This window comes from Fusarium graminearum, chromosome 1 (assembly GCF_000240135.3).
Source record: "Fusarium graminearum PH-1 chromosome 1, whole genome shotgun sequence".
NCBI classification, from domain to species: Eukaryota; Fungi; Ascomycota; class Sordariomycetes; order Hypocreales; family Nectriaceae; genus Fusarium; species Fusarium graminearum.
In genome coordinates, this window is record NC_026474.1 from 4,049,934 (window position 1) to 4,074,618 (window position 24,685).

Below are 24,685 nucleotides of genomic sequence, written 5' to 3' on the forward strand. Positions count from 1 at the left end.
CAAATATCATCATACATCCGACTCCGAGCTAAAGCAATAGCTCTCTCGTTGAGGGAGCTCTCACTATCGAGTATCAGCCAAGATGAAGACATCAGGTATGATCACATTAGTTCTTCCAATGCACTTTCTCATTCAGAAACTCGAACCTGATACTTAGTAGATATCATATTGACATGCATCTTCATCACTATTCCGCTCACTCATCTTCTCGTATCTCCATACACCAAGGTCGAGGAGTCGTTCAATATCCAAGCAGTACACGACATCCTCGTCTACGGAACGCCTACCAAAGATGTTAATGATCGCCTCTCACACGCCTATGATCATTTCACGTTCCCCGGGGCTGTGCCTCGCACGTTTCTCGGTGCTATGCTTCTCGCGGGTATAGGGCAACCCATTATTGCTCTCGTCGGCTTCGAGCATGCACAGCTCGTGGTGCGAGGGCTGCTTGCCGCGGCGAATATCGCTGCCCTTTTGACATTCAAGAACATCTTGAAGAGAGCCTACGGACAAGGCGTTTCGGCTTGGTGGGTTGTGTTTATGGCCAGCCAGTTTCACATCAACTACTACATCTCACGGACATTGCCTAACATGTATGCCTTTGGTTTAAGTAAGTAATATATTCCAACCACCTCCTGAGGACTCCAGCTCATAAAAATCAGCAACTCTCGCCTCGGCCTTTCTGCTACCACAGGCTTCGACTGGACTCTCTTTAGTTCGTCACAAGCAAGCGATTGCCCTCCTCGTTATCGCAGCAGCAGTCTTCCGATCCGAAGTCGCCATCCTCCTGGGCACCACAGGGCTTTACCTCCTTGCCACTGGCCGCATCACTCTGGGCACATTGATTATCGTCTTCTTCTCGTCTTTTCTCGCCTCTATCTTCGTTTCAGTGCCTATCGATTCGTACTTTTGGCAGGAGCCACTATGGCCTGAGCTCTGGGGCTTCTACTTCAACGCTATCCTTGGATCTTCGTCGGAATGGGGTATCTCTCCATGGCACTATTATTTCACCTCGGCGCTGCCAAAGCTCATGCTCAACCCCCTTGTCCCGGCTCTGGTCGTCTTTGCGCTTCTCCAACCAGGTACTTCACGAGCTGCGCAAGCTTTGACGATCCCCAACTTACTCTTTGTTGCTATTTACTCTGCTCAGCCGCACAAGGAGGCCCGCTTCATCTTTTATGTCGTTCCATCTCTCACTGCTGCTGCTGCTCTTGGGGCCAATTACATTTCGTCGCGTGCGTCCAAGACCATTGTGTATCGTGCCGCTTCTGTCATTACGGCCATATTCACTCTGGCCAGCTTTGGGGCCAGCACCGTTATGCTCCTCATCTCATCTTTAAACTATCCTGGCGGCGATGCACTCCAACAGCTGTACTATATCACTCGCGATGATCCCACTCCCGTTATGAACGTTCACGCCGATGTATTAACCTGCATGACCGGACTTACACTCTTTGGGCAGAATCCATCTGGTTATCTTCTTGCCTCTCCCATAACCCCAGAGCCAGATGCCACAGCTCCTGTGTTGCTTTTCGATAAGACGGAGCAGGAGGATAAACTCAGCCTGCCGGGTTTTTGGGAGCGCTTCGACTACGCCCTAGCTGAAGATGCAAGCAAAGTGTTGGGCGGATGGCAGGTTGTAGGAGTGGTAACAGGCTACGACGGTATTGAGTTCCTCAAAGCAGGTTCTTCACCCGCGGGCGATGAAAGTGAGGAGGGAAGGATTGGTGGCGAGAAAGTCCTTGGCCTGGGCGCTCACGTTGCGGCCGCGAGAAACTTCGTCAGGGGTTATACAGGCGGTTGGTGGGTTGGACCCCGAATATCGCCCAAGATCAGAATCTTGAGGCGTGTCAGCTAGTTTTAGTCCCAGCATGCACGGTCACTATTCAGGACATGCGTATAAGCAATGACTTATAATACTACATCAGCTTGTTTTGAAATGCCTAACATATCGTATAAACAATGCATACGTGCATGCGCGCCATCCATACCCTATTGAAAACAGAACCAGTCATCCAGTAATCCCAGTAGGCGCAAGAAGTACGCATATTGGCAGACAAAACAGCCAATCATCAGTATGTCCTTAATTTCCCCGTAGCCCAACGCCATGCACTGCTTCTCCAGCCGAATGTCTTTTCCAATTCTCAAACACATCGTTGCACCTCCCGCCGAACCGTCCGGAATATACCTAGAGAGCAAACCTGCAGCCAGCCAAAACATGATTTCCCGCCATAAAACCCCGCGACCGCGTCCTTCCATTCAATCCTCGTCAAAAGCAAAAAAAAAAAAAAGTTATGTCCAACCTTCCAGGATCGTACTTCTCGTGTCACGTTGATGATTATAGCTTATATAAGTGCTCAGGTTTGGTTCCGACGAACCAGTCGTATAGGATCACAACTCTTGCTCTGTATTGCTCCCTTCTTCGGTATCGGGATCATCGTCGTCATCGTCATCGTCTTCCTCCTCTTCTTCTTCGCTGCTGCTAAGGCTATTCACCGGGTTGGGTAGCGCGCCGTATTTCCTCCTGTAGCGTTTCAATTCTCTGTTCTGGGCCATGAATTGATCCAAAATGGCGGACATTGGGCCATGGAGATCCTCGAGTTCCTTAATAGTGCCGCCACCAATGGCAATGTGACGCATCGCTAATGTCGAGATACAGGTCTATAAACATTAGTAAAGGGGACGGTCGAATAAAGTCGTTCCAAACTTACCTCTATCCTGGCCACTTGATGTTCCAAAAAGTTCAACAAGAATCGATCCGTCACCTCGCCTCCACGTTGTTTGATCCTCTCGAGAAGCTCTGTCTCGGGTGGCTGAAGACCCGGGGGCTCGTTTCCTTCCAATGAACTACAAAGCATCTCGAGTCGTAAGCTAATTCGCCAAAGAGTCCAGACGCTGTCCGGGTCGATACACAGTTCGGTTCCAGGCGCAAGGACAGCTGGCTTATCGCCACCCCCTTCTTCCTTCCTCTCATGCTGCGAATGGAACTCGATGCGGCCGGCCAAAGCATGGGGATACAAAGAGTACACAACTTCGGGATTTTCAAGACCCTTCAACTTCTTTTCGCCCATTTCCTTAACCTCAAAGCCCTGTGAAGTGAGGGATCTTAAATCCTTTCGGATCGCGCTGGCATAGGTCTCTTCGTCGCCAAAGGTATCCTCGGAGCCGGAAGCATTGCCCCGATCCGTGTCTTGATAATTCTCGAGGCATCGCTGTATCTCCGAGATGAAATCAGTGGAAACAGTGATCTGGCCGCCATCTGCCACGGCAGAGATTCGGGCCGCCTTGTTTACCATGGGTCCGAAGTAATCCATACGGCGAGTGACTGGATCCGTCTCGCTCACACAGTCACCAAAGTGTATACCCATACGTACTGACAGTCCTTTGAAAATAAGACTGTTGTCCTTATCGAATATTGGCTGGCATGAGACCGAGTTCAAGACTTCTGATGGCCAATTCACATCAAGAAGCTGCATCTGCACCGCGAACGTCCACAAAAGCGCTGACGTAGCTGTTGGGAAAGACACCATAAATGCGTCACCTTCAGTCTTGACTTCGTAACCACCGATTCGTCTCAGCTGCCGACGCATGACCTCGTTGTGGAGTTTGATAGCTGATCTCATGGCACTAGGGTACATTTCCCAGAGTGTTGTTGAGTTCTTGATATCGGTGAACACGATGGATACATTGCCCGTGGGCGCTGGAATCTCGGCTTCAAGGCGGTTGAGTGAGGAGTCGAGAACATCGCCCTTGGTCCTTCGGCCTCTTCTGATGTTGAGGACCTGAGCATCGTCGGGTATACCAGAGGGATAAAGCGACATACTAGCGCCGCGATGAAGCCTCGATCGCTCGACTCGTCGCTTCAGATCTGCTACACTGATCATCATGACCATAATTTTGCCCGAGGCGCCGTATGCAATAGCCAGATCACGAAGCTTCTGGGCGGCCCGCATGAGATCTTGCCGCTCGGCCCTCGCCACATCAGTTACCAGGCCGGGCGACAAGTACTCCCAAAGTTCTCCGGTAGCAATCAAGATGATATCGTCCTGTTCTCGAATAGTCATGTTACTGACATAGGGTGCTGCTTGAACAGCTGGCATCAGGTCGACATATCCAAAAGCACGCGAGACTTGAAGCAAATCGTTGAGTCGCCCGTTACGCGAAACCCATCCACCAGCTTCGCGAATGCGCGATCGTTCGGTCGGCTCAGCAGGATCATGCTTGCGAGTCAGCATCTTATGTGTGCCATCGGTTTGAATCACCATCGCCTGCGCATCGCCGACATTTGCGACATAAAGTTCCGTGCTTTGGAGGTAAACGACGGTTGCCACGCCGCCCGAGTTGAGGTCCTCTTTTGTGAGTATGATTGGCTGACCAGAGTTCCTATGCGTCTGGATTGGCCGCTCCTCAGATTGTTGAATGGCAATAGTAACCAAGTCTTTGTTGAGTGCTAAAAAGGCTCGTCGCAGGGCATCAACTGGAGTTTCGTTCAGGCGTGTTTTCAATGCTTTGAGTTCAAGGGCAAATATGTGACCAAAATTCTCGTGGAGATACTTGGCAATCTTAGATCCGCCACTAGACAGAGCCTGCCCATCAAACAGGCCTAGAAGCATCTCGGTTTCTGATGCATTGAATCTTGGCACCACCAGATCCACGGTTGACAGATGCTCGTGCTTACCAAGAGTGTCAGCCATTCCGTAAGGCAGGTGGCCGGCGAGAGAGCCAGACGTACGGACACGTCTGTCTTCACTCTGATCCGGGATGCTTGGTTGTGTAAGAGTCACATCCATCAAACCCAAGATGCGCAGGTTAAGCAGACGACTGAAGTCTGTATATTCCTCACGGTTCACAGCACCAGGGCCAAGCGGACCAGTAGCTGTTTGTTTAATTTCCAAACGCTTGTTGCCAGACAAATTGAGATATCTTAAGTTCGGGTTGAGGTTCCAATTCCAATCATAAGGCACGTTTGAAATGTTGTACTTCAAGTAATTACTGCCACAATCGAGGACAGCGAGGTTCTTGGCCCGCGAGATATCAGCCGGCAAGTTGGTAAACCTGTTGCCGTTGATATAGAGTGCCTGAAGTAAGCTGGACTCCTCAAGGTCATCGGCAGGCAACGTTGTGAGTGCGTTGCCAGACAGATAGAGCTCAACGAGTTGTGGCCAACTCTTGATCGATCGTTGGGGCATATCGCTAATTTCGTCGTTGTAAGACAGGTTCAGTACCCGGAGCTCGGTGAGGAGTGTAATCTGGTCAAAGACATCGTCATCAAGTCGGTTGTCGGCGAGATGAAGGTTCCTCAGGGATCCAGCAAATGTGTTATTGAGCCTCGATGACAATCCAGAATCCTTCCTTGGGTTGACAGACTGCGTAGGGGCCGATGGAGTTGCAGATCTAGAAACAACGGATGTCTTACGGCCGCCTTTACCATAGACAGACACAACAGAGCTCTTGCGATCGCCAGCATTAAGTGGGGACGGTCCGACACTGAGCAGTGTGCTCGAGTTTTGACTCGGTCTCCTATCATCAGACAATTCTTCGGAGCTTGCAGTGGCGGACAATGTTCCTAGAGGGGCTGCCCTCCCATTAACGGGAGGAGGTGCGGGTTGTGATTCCTCTCCTGGTATCCTAGGTGCTCTTGAAGCAGGCTTGGGGAAGTGTTCCAGAACGTTGGAAGAGGCATTGAAGGTCTCTAGTCGGTTTGCCCACCACAGTTCCATCGGCAACTTAGAGATGTTGTTTCCTCGGACGTTGAGCACTCTCAGCTCAGTGAGACAACCGATCTGGGATGGTAGCTCTCCCACGGAATTGTTGGCAATGCTGAAGTGCTCGAGCTTGCTCAAAGTACCGATTTCCTGGGGCAAAGAGACGAAGTAGTTTTTGTCCAGTATCAGGCGCTCGAGGTTCACCATGTTTGCGAATGACGAGTCAATGCTAGCCAACTGGGCGTTCGAGAGATTCAAGGTCTTCAAAGTAGGCACAGGAGCCACAATTTCGAATTTGTTAAGAGGATTGGAGTTCAGCTTTAGCTTTCGAAGGGATTCAAACTGTCCAACGAAAGCAGAGACGCAGTTATGATCCGCAGAAAGAATTTCGAGTTTGGGCAGCTCCGAGATGATGTCGATGCTGGAGATGCCATTGTACTTGATGTCGAGTTCCCGCAGACTGACGAGTTGTCCAAACGTGGCAGGCACAGCGTGTGTTAGTCTGTTGTTAGTTATCAACAACTTTTCCAGGTTCCTTAGGGAGCCAATCTCTTGGGGAATCGTTGCAATGGCGTTGAAACTCAGATCAAGATCGACCAAACTCGGTAAGCCGCAGAGAAATGTCGGGAACTTGTCGATAAAGTTGGAGGAGATATTGAGAGTGCGGAGCGACTGGTATGCTCCAAAGTAAGAGGGCAGGTGCTTCAGTCGGTTGTTGGCCAAGTTCATCTTGATCATACCCGTAAGGGCATTGAGCTCGGCATGCTCCAACTGCTCAATTCGATTGTTGGCAACGTCCAGGTACGTCAATTTGTTTGCTCGGCTCAAGCTGGGTGGCAGCTTCCTGGCTTCGTTGTTGTTAAATTTTATATCTCGCAGATGTTTACAAGACTGTACGAAGTCTCGGGGAACGTCAAGTGAGAGGTTCCGCGAAAGGTTAAGGGAAATGATCTCCATAGCCTTTGAGTATAGGGATATAGGTATTGTGACGAGGTTGCGACCAGAGAGGTCAACATAGTTAAGCTTCTGGGCCCGAGCCAGTCCCATATCGGTAGTCTTGGCATGAAAGTCGCTTTCTCTTGCGGACAGGAACATGAATCGGCAGAGGTAACTGTTGTCTTCACGTCCGAGATCTTCTATCCTGTCCTTTTCTTCGTAGCCGACTTGCTGTAATAACCGCTTCTGCATGAGCAGAGGTCGCTCAGGTGGTGTCAGGACCCTGATAAGATCATGCTTCTTCATGATGATGTGGTAGTTTTCCAAACCATCCATGACATAAGTCTTCTTAATCACTTGCGAGATGACATCCGTGACACTCGAATCCAAAGACATCGAGTGCGTGGAGAATGTCCCATCTGAACGAAAAATTCGAATACAGTACGGCGATGCTTTCTCCTCTGGACGGGGTGGGCTGCCAATTTCGTCGAGCTCCGGGCCACCATTGTAAGAGTTGTCTTCCGTGTTACGACGCACTGCCCAACTGTCCGGGGCATCCCAGCGGCCCTTGGGTGCTGTCGAGATGATGGAGTCATGACGCTCGGGCTCAACAGGATTGACAAAGGTAGTGTCCATAGGCGTGAGTGGAGGAGGTTTGGTCAAAATACCCTCCATATCATTCAAATTGGTGTCGAGGTGATACATATTGTTAGGATCGTTACGATCAGTCGGACCAATTGCTTCTTCAGGATAGTCTTGAGGTCGATGGGTTCTTGTCTTCTTTGCAAAAGGAAATTTATTGTTGAAGGTCGCTCCCCGTTGTGCCGTTGCTGGTCGCAAATCAGTAGCGTCGGTGAATTCGCCAGGCCCGATGGAGCCCGCGTATGCTAATGTTGTCGAAGATACGTCGCTAGGTCGATGAAGGTCGGTCTTGGAGGACTTTGTTTGCAGAGACCTTGTGGATTGGGGCAAGTCGCGAAGTCTGGCAACAGCATCGTCCTTTTCCTTGTGATGTCCTCGGAGTCGTCGCAAAAATCCGCGCTTGCCATGATTATGGTGGCTGGGTGAGGTTTGGCCGTCGACTTGTGTAGATTTGGAGCTGCTCCAGGTCATTCCTGCACTTCTGGTGCTGGGTGTTGGGCTCTGTCCCCGGGATCTCGTTGGATACATTGCGTTGCTGCCTGCCCCGCGATCGCGCGGCATTTGTGTGCCAATTGCTGTGTCGTCCCTGCTCATCGTGGGTCTGAGCGTGCGAGGGTCGTCGTTGCTCTTGTTGTGTCGGTGGTGACCCGGTAAATGGGCGATGGAATGGCCGGACCTCGAGGATGATGATGTCTTTGGGGGTACCTGTGAGGAGCCGTCACCAGCATATCGCTCTCGATCGGGCCCGGTCATTATGTCCCGTACGGGAGCCTCGCCATAGCGCGCAATGTCCTACAGGGGGGTTCGAGTCAGCAAACCCAGTCACATTGGCAAAACAATAAATCGAACAAGACGGCAGCTGAGCGCTGAGCCGGGGCAGTAAGAGCAACCCAAGGGAGAAATTCGGGAAGGAATGTGTCGATCACAGACCCAGACCGACGGATGCAAGACGAGGCAGGTAGTCAGGGCGATGAGACATAAGCGGGGGATGGTACATACACTGTTGTCTTGGTATAGAAAAGGCACCACCTCTGGTGCTGGGACGGGCGTTCTTGGTCTCGAAGATGATGGCGAGGCATCGCGGGTGTAATCCGTGGCATTGGAATAGTTGCGATCTCTATGTGTGGGGCGGCTATGACTATAAGAGCGTCCACGCTGGTCCTTGCCCGCGAGCGAAGTGGGTAGGCTACCATCCGAGCTATCGCGCCCGGGGAATTCCTCCCCAAAGAAGCCCTGAAGCTTGCGAAAACCACCCCGTATACTGGTTTTGCTGCCCTGGCTGCTCGCAGTCAGAATGCTGGCGGCCGAGGGGCGTCTGCCGTCGAAATAGGATGCATCAGGAGTGTCGTGCTGCGAAGGGTACTGTTGCTGCTGGTGTTGCTGCTGCTGGCGGTTACTGATCTGGTGACCTGGGGAAAGCTGGGAAGCGAGGGACAAGTTGTCGGTCGATTCGTTGAAGAAGGTGGTCGGCATAGTGGAAGTGTTTGATGGGGAACCAGGCTGGTTCGCCCAAGGTGCTATCTGAGGGCTCACGCCGCCGGTGGGCGGAATCTGTTGGATCTGAGGTACTCGGGAGGTCTCAAGAACGGCGAGGTCACGTCGATAGTTGGCGAGGTCGCTCATGCGACGGTCTTTGGATTGAGCATTGGCGCCGGCGCGAGGGGCGTAGGTGGTTGAGGATGCGGTTGCGATGGCAGTTGGTGAGAGCTGAGGCTCATCCTTGAAGGAGGACCTGCAAGACGGGGGGAAGCGTTTAGTTTTAGTCGGAAAGCGACAGGCGTGAACGTGAACATGTAGGCGGGAGATGACAGCAGGGGATCGTGGGACGGAAGACGGCATGGATACTAGGTAGGTAACAATTGGATCTAAGTTGAACTCACCACTGGTTGCTCAAAGAAGCAGTGCCATCAGCGCTGAGGCGAGTAGGGTAATTGGTAGGATGAGAAGGGCGTCGGCGAGGCGTGGAGGAGAAGACGTAAGAGGTATTGGATGAAGGCGTCGTAGCGGAGGAGGATGGAGTTGGTGTTAGAGCGTCAGTATCAGCATTTGGATCTGGCTTTGGTATTGTATTTGGTGCCGGATTAGGAGTAGCCGAGTGATGAGCGGGAATGGGCGTGGGAGAGAAGATAGTAGAAGCGGCGGAAGCGGGAGCGGGAGTAGTGGAGGCAGTCGAGGATGAGGCCGATTGAGATTGAGATTGAGATTGAGGTTGATACTGGTACTGAAGCTGAGGCGGCTCAAGCCCAAGCTCAGACTCAAGCTGAGACCTTACGGTAACAGCAGAATACGTATCGATGTTGTTGCCCGAGCCCATGACAGAGCTGATGCGATTGACATGCTCATTCCTGGTCATTGTCGCCGAGGCGTGGGGACGGACTGACAAGCGATGAAATGGGCAGGGTCCTTAAGCCATGGATAGGGTATACGGATGTGAACTTGTTGATCTGGATAAAGGGACAAGATAGAGCAGAACAGGATAAGGGCAAGACAATACGAAATGGATATCCAGTGACAGGCTATGTACACGACGACGAGGAATGACGAGGATAAACGTATGCAGACAGTAAATGATGTCTTGTTGGTCTTGGTCTTGGTCTGTAGGTACAAATGCAGATGCAAATCGTAAACGACGCGGGGATAAAGAGGTCCAAGCTACAGGTAGTAGGGTATAGGTACGGGTAGGAGGTAGAAAGGCAATGTAAAGGTTAGGTAGAGTAAAGTCCTTTAGGTTAGTATGGTATGTGAGATGAGTACGGAGTATACCGAATAGGCAGTGCTTGCGTTCACGTCATGTCTGAGAATGCGAGCAAGAGGCTGAGAGGCTGAGTTCCAGTTCCTGGGCTTGTACCAGTTCCTGTTCCTGACGAGATCAAGATAAGAGATGTTTCTGTTTTGAAAGTCAAGGCCAGAAAGTATAGCTACCTCTAAAGAGTGTACATGTGTCCTAGGTTGTAGTGTAGCTAGTGCAATGCTCTTTGTAAGGTAGACAGAGCAAACAAGCAAGCAGAGAAATGTGAATCAATCAATTGTCGATACCTGGTACCTATTATGCTGACTGTTTTGGTCTTGGTCATGGCGCTTTCAACCTGGGGGAGTGTGACTGGGGTCCATTCGTTAGAATGCATGGGTCATGGTCCAAGGTCCATGTCAAGCCTGTCGTCCAAGGATAAAAGAGAGGCTGGTTTGATTTTTAGCGTAATTCCACAGCTGGGCTAGGTGATCATCCTCAGTGCTTCTTAGCCTATAACCCTGCTAAGCGTACCTAAGCGTTTAGGGTGCCGAGCAAGGAAAGGTAGGTCGCTACTAGGTAAAAGAGCTTCCACTTGAAGCGGATGTAACGAACCAGTAACCCACTAATGGATATCCCTCCACTGCCCAAGTATCAGGTCCGTCCATGTGAGCCTTTGTTTTGGCCTGGTGTGTTTTGGTTTACGAGACGGGAAAGAAAAACGTTGTAAGAAATGAATGCAATGGCATACAAATAAACGCAGCCTTTTAGAATTTCGATTGTCGTTTTAACAAGCCAGTTGTTTTTCCGGTTAAATTACATAAAGACAGCATTCAACAAACCAACCAAAACCATACTATGTAGTATGAAAGACTTGTTGCTTGCTGTGCCTCATTTGCCCACATAACCTGTAACTAACTACTCTATATTGAATCTTGCATACAACATCCAGGCAGGCAACTTTTGCGACCAAACACAAATTTGAAGAGTCCAAGTACTAATGAATGCACTGTCTGTACGAATGCAGATACGGATACTTCGTCTCATGTTCCTTCAAGTCAGCATCACATATAGCTAACTGGAAATGAATAAGACACGGCAGTGGAATCGCACCTACCATATGCTCACAAAAAGGTAGCGACAAGGTATGGTTCCTTGCCTAGTTCAGGGTCTCAGTTGCTTTCTTTCCCATTTCATCATTATTGACAGTTCCTTTGTTGGTCCGTGGTCTAAGCCTCGGCGATGAGGGTTGAACCAGGGTTTGCACAATGGTATCTTTCAGCCTCTATGCCGTAACCCATAAACCAACAACTTTTTCTTTGTCTGTGCTTCTAAAAGCTTTGATCTGGTATCCATGTTGGTCGGTAGCTGATAGCTCGGCTGTAACGTTGAGTTCTGTGCTACAAACAAGGTCGTATATCTAATTCTAACGACACAGTATGTATTGCATTTGCACAGGTGGGTTGCTGGGCGTTGCCTTGTTGTTTTGGACCCTCAGGAAGGTATCAAGGAATGCAGCAAGACAACTGTCCTCTTCTTCGTCAATCGACCCCTGAAGTCAACGATAGTACCCGTAAGTCCGTTGGACATAGGTTGAACCCCATAACTCAAACATGCCTCGCTAATTCTCTTGGGGGTTGAGCTGGAGCCATATAGCCGATTGGACTGAGAGAGCGCTCGTTTATATTTAGTGTCAGAGTGAAACGAACAAGACTCTCCTGCCTTGGTCTGTAACACTGATAGGTGCAAGTAATTCCGTCAGTGTGCTCCTGTCAAAATAAGCTCGGTATATGTCACCGGCTTATGGTGTTGTTAAATTGGATGTTTGGCCTTTGGCTGGCATTACTATGTACACAAGCTACCTACCTATTGATCAATTGGGTGAGTCCATTGCGTGTGTTGCTGTATCCCATATTTGCTTGATCTCTCCTCCGAAGCGACATTCGAGACGTAGCTGCAGTATAAAACAGAAGAAATATTTAATCATCTTCTTTTGTAACGGCACTTGGCCTATGAACCACGGTTAATAGTACCTGACTTATCTAGATAGTACTTAGAGATTGTGACAAAAGTGGAAACTGGCTTGCATCTTTCCCAAGTATTCATGCTCAACGGGCTCCTTTGAGCATCTTTGGTTAATAGGTGGTTGCACAGCATTTCGGACGTTTTCTAATAATGATAAACACTACATCTGCATCATCCCGCTTCCAACTAATACTTGTAATTGAACCACGCTGTTTCAATCCCTCTACAATTTGAGGAGATGAGTGTAGGTTATCTATCATGAATCGTAATTTCAAATACCGCTACTATGGTGTCTGATTGGTAGGTATCGCAACGGACACGATAACAAGGTGAAACGAATGCATGACTAGCAAGCAAACCGGCAAGTTATATTTTGCAGATCTCATATCATACTACACCGTAAATATCTCACCAAGAAAGTATACCAATATGGAGACGAACAATTTACCCTGTAGAGGGGCACCAATCTGCTGTTGCGACAATCTCTCCGGGAATTACTCCGTGTTGTCTATTAAATGATCAAGAACTACCGCTATGGGTAGCTATTGTAAAGTGTTTCCTTGTGACTTTTCTCCTACAGAACGATTGAACAATAAGACGCCGTGTAACACGACTCAGTCGTTAGAACTTTGGAGATCAGTGAACACCCCGCATCGACAATCCATCCATCAGCTCGTGTTAGAGCCTCAGTACCGGACTCGTCTCTGATACAACGATCTGAACGACTCATTTCTATTCGGATATTTCGGTAGAGACGGACGTAGAACGCACAGTGTGTCTGTCAAAAAGTCCATCAATTGGTTGATCGTGAGTTTGTCTCTGATCACGAGCGACCATTCTCACGTGCGAGGAGCGCTCAAGATGTATATAGCTAACAGACCGCTAGACACCACAAGAAGTTTCGCCCATAACCAGATTCACCCCACCAAGAAACAGCCATGGGTAGTACAGGTCAAACTCTACGAGCTTGGTGGAAAGAGAGCTCGGTATATCAAATATACCCTGCGTCTTACCAAGACTCCACAGGCTCTGGTGTTGGTGACCTCAAAGGTATCATCTCTCGAGTTGACTACCTCAAAGACTTGGGCGTTGATATCATATGGCTTTCTCCCATCTTCAAGAGTCCCCAGGTTGATATGGTTTGTCACCTCTTTAAATGCCATATTCATTCAAACTGATATCGGGACAGGGGTACGATATCAGCGACTACTACACCGTTGATCCTCCGTATGGCAACGTCTCTGATGTTGATGTTCTCAAAGACAAACTACATGAGCGAGGAATGAAACTTGTTCTCGATTTGGTGATGAACCACACCAGCGACCAACACGAGTGGTTCAAGGAGTCTCGCAAGTCCAAGGACAACCCCTACCGAGACTGGTATATCTGGAAGCCTGCAAAGTACGATGCAGACGGAAACAGACACCCCCCCAACAACTGGGATGCTCACTTCCAGGGTAAATACACCCCTATTCCTTCATCAAGACTTGTGACCACAAAAGCTCACCCATCGCAGGAAGTGCCTGGGAGTACGACGAGATCACAGATGAGTACTACCTCTGCCTCTTCTGCAAGCAGCAGCCAGATCTCAACTGGGAGAACCCAGCGGTCAGAAAACAGGTCCACCAGGTAATGCGCTTCTGGCTTGACCGAGGCGTCGATGGTTTCCGCATGGACGTCATCAACTTTGTCAGCAAGGACCAAGCATTCCCCGACTCAGACAAGACTGTCCTCCGTGGGACAGAGTACTATGCATGTGGTCCTAGGTGTCATGAGTTCCTCAAGGAAATCGGTAGCATTCTCCAGGAGTACGATGCCTTTAGTGTTGGTGAAATGCCTTGTGTTCATGATGAGAGGGAGTTGATCAAGGCTGTGCACGGTGACCGAGGAGAGCTGAGCATGATCTTCCATTTTGAGCTGTAAGTCGACCTTTATCTTTTCTGTGTTTTGTGAACAGTGAGCTGAGAAAATTAGGATGGATCTTGATCACGGCGTCGAAGGCAAGTTCACGCCCAGATCCTGGAAACTATCAGAGCTGAAGGCTACAACCCTCAAGTGGCAGAGGTTCATGTACGACAACGAAGGCTGGAACGCGCTGTACCTGGAGAACCACGATCAGCCACGAGCTGTCAGCCGCTTCGTCCACGATGATCCTGAGCATCGCGTTGCCAGCGCGAAACTGATCGCACTCTTCCTCGGCTTCCAGTCAGGCACACCCTTCATCTACCAAGGCCAGGAGATTGGTATGACCAATGTTCCGAAGGACTGGGACTTGGAAGAGTACAAGGACCTTGACTGTCTTAAACATTGGGAGTAAGTTAGCCAGCGCCCATAGATCAGCATGTGCTAACAGCTCCTACAGTCTTCACAAGAATGATGATGTTGCAGCCCAGAATTCCTACAAGGTCGAGTATCAAAGGAAGTCTCGTGACAACGCTCGTACCCCTATGCAATGGGATGCAAGCCCAAACGCAGGCTTCACCACTGCTGATGCCAACCCGTGGATGCGCGTCAACGACAACTATACCGACATCAACGCTGCTTCACAGACATCAGATTCCAACTCTGTGTACAGCTGTTATCGTCAAGTACTTGGGAAGCGCAAGGAGTACAAGGATATCTTTGTCTATGGTAACTTCCAACTCGTGGACGAGTCCAACGACAAGATCTTTGCGTACTCACGACGGGCTGATAGCGGGGAGACGGCTCTCGTCGTGTGCAACTTCTCAGTGGATTCCGTTGCATGGAAGTTACCTGGCGAGGCTCGAGAGGTGCTGACTAGTCCAGCGGGAAGGACACTCAATGACTTGAACAGTGGTGAGATCAAGCTAGCACCCTGTGAGGCTTTCGCTGTCCTCCTGAAATGAGGAAAGTCAGTCTGTAGCCATATGATATGCAGTTATACTGCGGGGAAACATTGGTACATAGAAGAATTAGTAGAACCAAAGAATATGTTCTGCAATCCTTCATTTCATAAACATTAATTACCCATGCATGTGCCAAAGTAGAAGCAAGACGAGGAAGTGCATTCTCATTACCCAGCGGTTAATTTCGGCTGAGTATCTATTCATACAGAATACATAAACCACTCCTTGTCCCGCTCTATTCTTGTAGTTGTCATAACGCCGACGCTCTAATCCTGTCGTCCCTTTAGTAATCGCTTGGTAACCTTGTCCTTCTCGATAATGTAAACGTGGGCACCCCAGCCGGAAAGAGCATCACGGTCAACGGCGTTGAGCAAAGACTGGGAGATGGTCTCGAAAAGGGCATCGGGCTCCTATAGAAGGGACTATTAGCATTTCAACCTTGAGCAATGTAATATCCAAGCCAGACTGGGATATAGCTTCTGGCCTGCACCGTCCAAGTACGCACCAGATCGGGTTCCCAGAGACCCTCACACATGCCAAAGAGCTGCTCTGAAGCGGTACCAGAGACAATAAAGTCCTTGGCAAAATCGATGCAGCCAATACTGTCGAAGCCGCAGATGAAAGGCTTGCCGGTCTTGGGATCTAGGCCAGCGACAACAGGAGACACAAAGTAAGGACCGAAACGGCGCTCGTAAAGGGACGAAGAGACGAGGTTGGCGAAGGTACGAGGTGCGATATCGCGCTCCTCACGCAGGCGGTACATGTTGACCTTGTAGCGGAAGAGGTCGCTCACGGTGTTCACATCGGTGGCCAGGCCAGTCAGACCAAGGAAGACATCGCCGTACTGGAAGATCTTGGGGAAGTCGTTGGAAACAGTAAGGGCCTGGAGACCAAGACGAAGATCGCATGCGATGGCGACACAGTCCTTGCCGACCATGGCGACACAGGCACCGCCGTCTGTGAGGGAGGGGAGGTTAGCTTTATATGATCATTGGTATGACGACGAGCGGTCCAGACGAACTTATCGAGAAGGGAGACGACTGTTTATCAAATTGATGCAATTAGCTTGGGAAAGTAACAACAGCTGGCAAGATCATTGTTGACATACCATGATGGCTTGTTAAAAGTGAATAGGTAGATGCGAGGTTGGACAATCGACGTCAACCAGCGACCGTCTTATCGAGAGGAAGCCGAGGACGATTTGAGCAAGGGATCGTTATATGAAGCCAAGTGTTCGGCTGTCGCTAATTCGTATCGTATCGTATCGTATCGTATCGTCGCGTCAGTGGGTTGTTGGGGAGGTTGACGTGGAGTCGAGGGATTGCAAGATGGATGGTTGAAGCTCCCGTCACTGAACTGGAGCTACAAAAGGTGCAGTGCAATGAGGTTGCGTTGCTGCTCTGAAAGGTACGTACAGGCGGGCTGGCAAGGCAAACACGGTCTGGCGCGGCCGGGAAGAAGCAGCTCAGTGAAGTGGAGGTCCACGTTGACTGAAGCAGCCTGAGAGCTGTGGCGTCTGAGGCGCAGCAGATAGCTCAGGTTGTGCTAGGTAAGCTCACAGTTTAAGAAACCCAGAGTAATGATCTCATTCACCTCTGTAGCTCCAGTTGTAGGAACGATACAAGGGTGACAGATAAATATATTTGGCGTCGTGAATCACAGTCTTTACAGCACGACTTGTCAAATCCGTACAGCAGGTTGAAGAAGTGGCTGAAGAGCTTGGCGCTTGATACTTGATTGAAACTAATGCCCTGTAATTTACAGATAGCATTAGATGGTCTTATCTGTAGAAGCTTCTAGTATTCATATCCATACCTTTGTCGGCACTGAGGTAAGGAATATCCTGTGGTAATTGCCATGGAAATCATTCATAACTCGCGGCTGCCTACTACCTGCCCGAGTCCTCTTCCTACTCCATACTGCCCGTGGACTTAGCTCAAGGCCCCCTACGCTGTAACCCCGCCGTGCACACGCTTTCGTCTTTATTAGCTGCCTGCTTACATCACCGCCAACCAAGCTCAACCTCCCCGCGGTCGTCTTTGATCAACAGTTCACAACGTTCCTGGTTCATACCTACATAAACTTTGCATCGTTATTTCTTACCTGACTCTACCTATTCCATGGCAACCAACGTCGTTGTGATAGCATCCGACTTGCGGCGGGCTACTATCAAAGTCACGCCTGGAACATACCTAATTGATGTATTGGAGGAAGCATGCCGAAGACTTAACCTCTCCAGTGACAAATATCTCGTCAAGTGAGTCCATGCACATCCTATCACTTTCTCTGGCCAGATATTGATATCATCTTCTTTCAGGCACCGGCAAAAAACAGTTGATCTTTCCATCCCTTTTCGTACTTCTGGTCTAAGTCCTGGCGCAAAGCTCGAGCTTGTGCAGAAGTCAAAAACACCCTCCGCCATTCAAGTCGCTCTTCAAATCCCACCCCCCGATGGTCGCGAAATACCAGGTGGAAGGCTGATCAAAAAGTTCCCCAGCGATCTAACCATATGGAAGGTTCTACGCCAATTCGAGAGTGGCGAGGCGAGTAATGGAAAGAACATCAACATCACGGCCCGCGGGGTTGCGTGTATGGAAAACAGCTCAGGAAGCGGCAGCGGGCAGTTGCACTACGAAGAACCCGTCTTGAACATTATGGGTAGAGAACTCTCGTCTTTCACAGACTTCCAGAAGACACTGTCACAACTCGGATACAACTCTGGAAGTGTTTTGATCAGATTGTCCTATCGTCAGACAGACAAGACACTATTCGACGCCATGACAGAAATCGGCCAATTCTTCAAGGAAACAGACGAAGAATACCAGAAGGAGGAGGCACCGACAACAAAACAAGAGGCCGAGCTTGTTTCAACGGAAGAAGTAGAGAAACAGGAAGAGCAAGCACCACAAGAGGTGGCTGACTCCAAAATGGCGGATGTCCAGGCAGAACAGTCCCCGGCGGTGATTCCGGTTCAGCAGGAGAAAGGACCCGAGACTGCTACAGAAGATGATATGGAAGTCGACTCTTCTCAGTCTAATGACCCACTGGCACCTGTAAACGTCTTCCTCGCGCCTTCAGGTTCAACGCCTGCAGCAGCTTTGGCTCCCGCTCCCGAAACAGACTTCGCTCCCACCATTGCGCACGCGCAGCTCCACCAAGCTCGATTGCAGGAAAACTCAAGAAACAGGCGACTACTTTCGGATAAAGAGTTAGAAGAGAAGGCTGCCGCAGAAGCTGCCAAGATCAACGCCATCAAATCCATTCTCGTCAAGGTCAGATTCCCAGACAACACCAGCAGCGACTGGGAGGTGAGCCCATCGCATAGTGGGCAGTTCCTGTACGACGCTGTTCGACATGTCATGGCCCATAACGACCAACCTTTCCATCTTGTTCTTCCCGGAACCAAAATCGTAATCAAGGACGACCCCAGCTCCAGCAATGGACTGATAAAGGCCTATAAAATGTCTGGAAGAACTCTTATTAACTTGGTCTGGGACGACGTTGTGCCATTAGCTGTGCGGAAAAAAGCTTTCCTCAAGGCCAATATCGCTCAACAAGGTCAACAAGTCAAGGTCCCCGAACCTGTCACTCCTGATGAGAAGGGCGAGGATGTTTCCGTGGCTCGGCGAACACCAACAGAGAAGGATGAGGGATCGGGAGATAAGATTGCGAAGAAAATACCCAAGTGGCTCAAGCTAGGAAAGAAATAGGCAGCTACTACATGGGTAGGTAGTAAACGGTTGTTGGAAACATTTTAGACAAGCATCAATGGTCATTCATCGGAGTTGGTAGTATCACGTAGTAAACCAGAAGTTAGTCAGCGTATAAAGCGAAATGCATCGCTATCGGCATAATCATATTCATGTTGTACGACAAACTTCACACTGAAAAGATAAAGGCTGTCACGGAGTAAACTGGTAGGAGCGTGGCTTGATCATTATGCCATAAATTGCTTGAAAGTGTTGGTATTCCGGTGAGCCGCAGCTTCTTTGCCACGGAGCATCAAAGCCGTTAATTTTTTAGATCATACCGTGACCACGCCAATCCATGCGAACCCCATTCGGTTCCAGATTCCCAGAAATCAGATTAAGCGATTTAGTGACCAGCACGGCGAGACTCAGCGATGACACGCTGGAGCTCGTCGACCTTGGCCTTGGCACGGCCGAAGGTACCGAGCTGTGAGATGAGTTAGTATGTATATCGGGAAACGTTTCGGTATTGCTTCTGCGGTTCGACGTACTCTCTTCTTAGCGAGCTTACGGGCACGCTTGTCCTTGGAGTTGCGGAGCAACTCGATGACTCGGCGCTCGTAGGGGGCGAGGCTGTGAAAAACGATGGTCAGTAAGAATCTTGACATAAATTTGATATAGCTCCTCCTCATCCGGCAAAATCGAGAGCGAGTACAGACACAGATAGCCGCACCAGCACAAGTAACCAATACCCAGTCGGTTCGTCCATCGGGTATCCTCTCCCAGCTCGATTCCCCATCTCCTCGAAGTAAAATTGTATCGACTTACCCAGCAACCTCCTTGACAACCTCGCGAACGAAAGCGGTGCGCTTGCTCAGGTGACCCTTGGTTCGGGAAACACGGGGCTTGACAACACGGGGGGTAGTTTTCTGTAATATCGGCGACAAATGTCAGCGTCCATCGTCTGCTAGTTGGATTTCGTCGCGCCGTCATCCGTCGCGAAGGCGAAGCAGAGATCCTCCACGAGGTGAGACTGCGACAGGTAAACGTACGTGGCCCTTGTTGAGGCCAACGGCCAGACCGGACTTCGCGGGGGTATCAGCGGCCATTTTTGCTGGATGGGTTAGTCGAAGGGTTGATCGAGAATAATTCCAACACGAAGAGGGATCACAAAAAGATCGAGAGGAGTTAAAAGTTTTGCAATCTGTGGGTCACGTGCCGGAGGGGTAAATTTTTAGCGATGTGGCTGGCTTGTGGCGTAAATGCAATTGGAACCTCGAGCTACTACGACCTAAGATAAACCTGTAAGGAAGACCTTTTCATCGTCCAACATCAATATAGATGGTTTCTATTGACGTCAATTTATGACATGACTTAACAAGAGGAAGCTCGCACCAAAGACAAAATATTTATCTTCTCGACTGCCGATGAATGCCAAGGCTCTCCTAGGTACAGCTCGCTTCTTAGAACACCTGAGATACCCGGATTCGATTGAGCATCCACGCATTGGGGCAAACAACCTCCCTCGAGAGATAGATTATTAACGCAACGAGGTAGTAACCTGCCAGGCTCGTCCCCTGCTACCGTTACTTGGTTGCCTCCCAGCCTCTCAGACCCTGATGTGGGAGATCACTTAAGGGTATGATTCAATGCACATTATGATCGGCAACCGAGTCTCAAAGAGTGCATCAATCCTATCTGTGTTTAACAGGAACGTGCAGACGCACCTCCAGACTTTCAATGATCGCTTCTCAATCCAATCAATTCTCATGACGACATCACGCTTCTATTATTGTAGCACTCGACGCGAATAGCATCGTTACACACTCTATCCGTGACCAACAGACAACTAACCGCTGAGATACCGGTAAACGTGCACTGTCCATACAGAGGACAAATCCATTATTAAACCTCCGACCCAGCAAACATGAAACATGATCGGCATCCAATCAATAACACTACCTACTGACGGATCCTCACCTCTAATCCGTAAACTCCATGTCTGCTTTGCGGACTCAGGAAGATCGGCAGGTGAAATCGGATTACACGAACACGCCGAAGAGGATAACAGGCCCGTTTTAATGGTATGCTGGGCCGCGTGTTCGGTAAGGCAAGGAGAAGCCAACCAAAGAAACTACTACGACTCTGACGTCGTGTTCTCCATATGGCCTTGCTCGATAGGTTTATAACTAGTCATGCCTCGACGTGAAAATCCATCACTTTCTCTAAACCATATCTCACTACCTTCTTAATAACCTTATCGTCTTGACTACTACTCTATTCCCTCCTACCTGGATATCCAATATTATACAAGACCCGTACTCTCACAATGCATATCGGACTCGTTATTCTCTCTGCCCTCCCTACTACCTGGGCCGCCCATGCCTATGCAGTCCCCCAGAGCCTGTCAGCCGCCGAGGACAACGGCTGCACACTGCCCGATACCTACCATATCCGCAACTTCAAGGCAGAGTCTAAGGATGGCGGCAAAACCCTTACTGGCTTCGACTTTACCTTCTTGGACGAAGACACAGATTTGACAACTCCCTGCCACAAGAACTCTTCCTCAGAGCCTATCACTGGGATGGGCACCGACCGATTCGCGTGTGATGACCGTGCTGTCGAGTTTCTGTGGGACGGTGATTACCAGAAGCTTTGGATGATGGAGAAGGTCTGCAGCCAAGAGGATGGGTAAGTAACCCCGATATACAAGTCGAAGACATTTTGGTTGTTAACATATTGTATAGGAGCCTACCATACGAGGCCAGCGGAAGCGTTATGCTCCCTCTCAAGTGTTCCAGGACTGGCAGTTGCACATCCAACTCAACAGACCACAAGTCCGGTTTCACTAGCCTTCAGCCGTCCAGACAGCCTCCAGTCTAGATGCTTTGATTTGTACAATATAGGATCTTGTAATTTTTCTGGTACGTTGTGCCAGGGGTACTATGTAGAGTGTTATAAGCACGACTCTTTTGGTTATTCGAGCCACATGAGAGACGGGAAATCCGGAGCTTCAGACTCGAAAATGAAACATAATGTCTTTTTTGATGATAGAATAGAAATAGAATATTCAACATCCAGTTCCGGGTCCAAGACATAGAATTATTCGTACCTGAGATGCATGGTGAATTGTTCAGGAACTCTTGTGGAATGGTCTGCCAAGTACTAAAGCGGGCCTAATAGAGAATCCGGGGTAGGACAGGCTCATTCAGCCACTCACATCCCCTCAATTCTCGGGAACCTCTGCATTGCTGGTCATTTGGCAGACTAATCAGGTACTGCTCATCACGGTCAAAGAGGGTATGACCTCAACAATTTGAGGTGTCACTCACGAGACCTGTCAACCCTGATCTTGACGTCTTCACTTGATCGACTCGAGATTCCATCGTCACTTTCTTCTGGGACTAAATTAGATTCATCCCCAACAAAAGCAACAGCCTCTATTATGCATAAGTTCGCTGTTGTTCCCTCCTCTCCTAATGCGGACTATCACCTATGAGCTATTGACCTGCTATTAAGCTTGGATCCATTCTTCTCGACATTTTCAGAGCGCAGTGTACGTCTACAGCCGCGTTTACGACTCGTCTTAATTACATATTCTCACCGCAAATCTCAATCCGTTATGCGGTTCAAACTTGCGGATTCATTGAGCCTCATCACCGTTCAGCTCATCTTGGCTACCTCGACTCTCGCTCTCAGTAATCCTGGATCATCATCGCAAAAACACAGCCCCAACCCAAGCGCACCGTCACCGAAAGGCATTTCAGTACCCTTCTTTGCGACTCTCGAACGTCTATCACGACTTGTAGACATCGCCTACTGCATCGGCACAACAGGCGTGAGAAAACCATTCAACTGCGTGTCACGATGCAATGACTTCCCCAGTCTGTCTCTCATCAACGCATGGAACACTGGCCCTTTGCTAAGCGACAGCTGCGGATACATCGCCGTAGACCATGGGGTGGCGCAGCATGGTGATAGCGGTGACTTGACCGCCGGCGAGCCTGCTATCGTAGTAGCCTTCCGTGGAACCTACAGCATTGCCAATACGATTGTTGACTTGAGCACTGTTCCTCAGGAGTATGTGCCATATCCATCCCCAGATCATGGTGGCAGTGAGCCTCCCAACGAACCTGAACACACATGTACGAATTGTACTGTACACATGGGCTTTCTCCAGTCATGGAAGAATACTCGACAGTTCGTTCTTCCACAGCTGAGGCAGCTAAGATTACAATACCCCTCTTATCCAATACAGCTCGTCGGGCACAGTCTAGGGGGCTCTGTTGCTTGTCTTGCTGCTCTGGAATTGAAGGTGTCGCTGGGATGGGAAAATGTTATCGTCACCACGTTTGGTGAGCCACGCGTCGGAAACGAAGGTCTAGCCCGCTTCGTGGATGAAGTATTTTATCTAAATGATGACAATAACCCAGAAGGGCGCGAATTCAGGCGGGTAACTCACAAAGAAGATCCTGTACCTCTTCTACCTCTAAGTGAATGGGGCTACAAGTCACACGCGGGCGAGGTATACATCACCAAGCAAGAACTGACCCCTTCCGAGTCTGATATCTACATGTGTATCGGCGACAACGACCCCAAGTGCATAGCAGGAGCAGATGATTCGTTATGGATGACTACCCGCCGGTTGTTTCACGCTAGGAACCTTTGGACGGCCTCGGACAAGTTGGCGGAGCCGAATGGTTTCCCTTCGAGATTCAAGCTGTGGCAGCTCTTGTTTGCGCACCGGGACTATTTCTGGAGATTGGGCCTTTGTGTACCTGGAGGAGATCCCGCAGACTGGGGTAGAGGACGATATCAAGGCTTGGGCCCAGATACTGAGGAACTGTGATTTTGCTTGGCGTTTACAAGTCTGCGAAAAGCCTTGTATTGACGATACCTTTAATGCATTATTAATTAGGCGATTTAACTTGACGACAAGCGAGTAGTGTTTACCAATAGGCATCCCGTGTTTTCTAAGTTATGAGCATGTTTGTGAGCGTGATCGCCAACCGAAAGACATGACAGCCACAGTAACGTAACTTTCAACTTTACTGGGTGTTGTATACCAGACTGTTGACTCTTACTCGGAACGGATACACTCCTACGATTTTCCAGCTGCCAACTCACGGTCCCCGGCCACTCCCGCAACGACCACGGGCTAGACCGAACGGAAAGCTCCACAAGTTAAGTTAATATGTCAAGTAAAGACAGGGTCATTCGAGGTCAAATGACCACAAAGTGTCTTCGTATTGATGAAGGTTTGTGAGAAAGAAAGAAAAGAAGAAAACGCCGGAAAGTCAATGTCTATTTCAACCAGAGTATCTATGTCAACTTGATATGGCGTGCGCAATCAACTTCTAACATCCATTCACACATCGAAACCGTATACTCACCAAGAGAGAAACAAAATCCATCTATGGATGTGTACTCTATTATGAGCTGAACGGTACTCTGTACTTGAGGCAAAATTGGTTCCGCCTTTGGTGGAACGTGGGCTTCGGTTGATTACAGATGGGTCCGTGGGGACTAGAAGAGAGTCATTCTATCAGTAATAAGGGGTTGCTCAAGATGACGAGCGAGCTGCATTGCACTGACTTCTTTAACGAACTGTGTCAGATTGTTTGAAGAATGATCTGTTAGCTGGTAAGTGAGTTGCTAAAACCATTTGACAACTATACTTGCACCACTACTATGTAGTTGAGTGCAGTTCATGAAACAGGCTAGGATATCGTCTAGAACAAGATAAAAGAGTTCCCGCATCCAGGTTCGTGGATTCTCGACGCTTGCGGTATGGGATGGGTCGGGTTGCATTTCCAAGCGGAATGAGTGTCCATCTTGAAGAAACATACAGGGATGGTTCTGTTGATACACAATAATAAGATGGGCAGATCTCGAGATTTGATAGTGGACTGATGCATAGGGTAGGTAGGTACTAGGTAGGTAGTGATAGTGATTAACAAGTTGACAACTCACGGCATTGCCTCTGAACTATGCATGAGCCTGACTTCAAATGAATTGTTTGAAATGGGTATTGTCGTGAACTTGCTCCATGTTTCAGCGAGCGGGACCAAACCTGATACCAACATCGCAACA

The 24,685-nt window shown here is 49.4% G+C and overlaps 8 protein-coding genes across 8 annotated transcripts; 5 read left to right on the forward strand and 3 right to left on the reverse strand.

The window, feature by feature from the left end:
- Positions 1-82: 82 nt before the first annotated feature.
- FGSG_01233 (uncharacterized protein) lies at positions 83-1,858 on the forward strand (the record flags this gene model as incomplete). The annotated part of the gene is made up of 3 exons (XM_011318706.1): positions 83-95; positions 158-610; positions 663-1,858. 3 exons carry the CDS (start codon positions 83-85, stop codon positions 1,856-1,858), a joined length of 1,662 nt encoding a protein of 553 aa, XP_011317008.1.
- Positions 916-9,636, reverse strand: FGSG_01234 (adenylate cyclase; the record flags this gene model as incomplete). Its single annotated transcript, XM_011318707.1, has 4 exons — positions 916-2,661; positions 2,712-8,075; positions 8,283-9,015; positions 9,164-9,636. 4 exons carry the CDS (start codon positions 9,634-9,636, stop codon positions 2,392-2,394), a joined length of 6,840 nt encoding a protein of 2,279 aa, XP_011317009.1. The 3' UTR covers positions 916-2,391.
- A 3,338-nt stretch (positions 9,637-12,974) lies between these two features.
- Positions 12,975-14,903, forward strand: FGSG_01235 (oligo-1,6-glucosidase; the record flags this gene model as incomplete). Its single annotated transcript, XM_011318708.1, has 5 exons — positions 12,975-13,175; positions 13,226-13,493; positions 13,553-13,955; positions 14,011-14,349; positions 14,399-14,903. 5 exons carry the CDS (start codon positions 12,975-12,977, stop codon positions 14,901-14,903), a joined length of 1,716 nt encoding a protein of 571 aa, XP_011317010.1.
- A 139-nt stretch (positions 14,904-15,042) lies between these two features.
- On the reverse strand, positions 15,043-16,221 carry FGSG_01236 (proteasome component PUP3). The gene is made up of 3 exons (XM_011318709.1): positions 16,012-16,221; positions 15,409-15,943; positions 15,043-15,313 (listed from the first exon to the last, which is right to left on the reverse strand). Exons 2-3 carry the CDS (start codon positions 15,838-15,840, stop codon positions 15,170-15,172), a joined length of 576 nt encoding a protein of 191 aa, XP_011317011.1. The 5' UTR covers positions 15,841-15,943; positions 16,012-16,221; the 3' UTR covers positions 15,043-15,169.
- Positions 16,222-17,023: 802 nt separating this feature from the next.
- On the forward strand, positions 17,024-18,613 carry FGSG_01237 (uncharacterized protein; the record flags this gene model as incomplete). The annotated part of the gene is made up of 2 exons (XM_011318710.1): positions 17,024-17,160; positions 17,221-18,613. 2 exons carry the CDS (start codon positions 17,024-17,026, stop codon positions 18,611-18,613), a joined length of 1,530 nt encoding a protein of 509 aa, XP_011317012.1.
- Positions 18,614-18,813: 200 nt separating this feature from the next.
- FGSG_01238 (uncharacterized protein) lies at positions 18,814-19,736 on the reverse strand. The gene is made up of 4 exons (XM_011318711.1): positions 19,645-19,736; positions 19,421-19,521; positions 19,144-19,225; positions 18,814-19,079 (listed from the first exon to the last, which is right to left on the reverse strand). The coding sequence occupies exons 1-4, from the start codon at positions 19,699-19,701 to the stop codon at positions 18,999-19,001; spliced, it is 321 nt and encodes a 106-aa protein (XP_011317013.1). The 5' UTR covers positions 19,702-19,736; the 3' UTR covers positions 18,814-18,998.
- Positions 19,737-20,921: 1,185 nt separating this feature from the next.
- On the forward strand, positions 20,922-21,475 carry FGSG_01239 (uncharacterized protein; the record flags this gene model as incomplete). The annotated part of the gene is made up of 2 exons (XM_011318712.1): positions 20,922-21,283; positions 21,340-21,475. 2 exons carry the CDS (start codon positions 20,922-20,924, stop codon positions 21,473-21,475), a joined length of 498 nt encoding a protein of 165 aa, XP_011317014.1.
- A 739-nt stretch (positions 21,476-22,214) lies between these two features.
- Positions 22,215-23,441, forward strand: FGSG_01240 (uncharacterized protein; the record flags this gene model as incomplete). The annotated part of the gene is made up of 1 exon (XM_011318713.1): positions 22,215-23,441. The coding sequence occupies one exon, from the start codon at positions 22,215-22,217 to the stop codon at positions 23,439-23,441; it is 1,227 nt and encodes a 408-aa protein (XP_011317015.1).
- Positions 23,442-24,685: the final 1,244 nt, after the last annotated feature.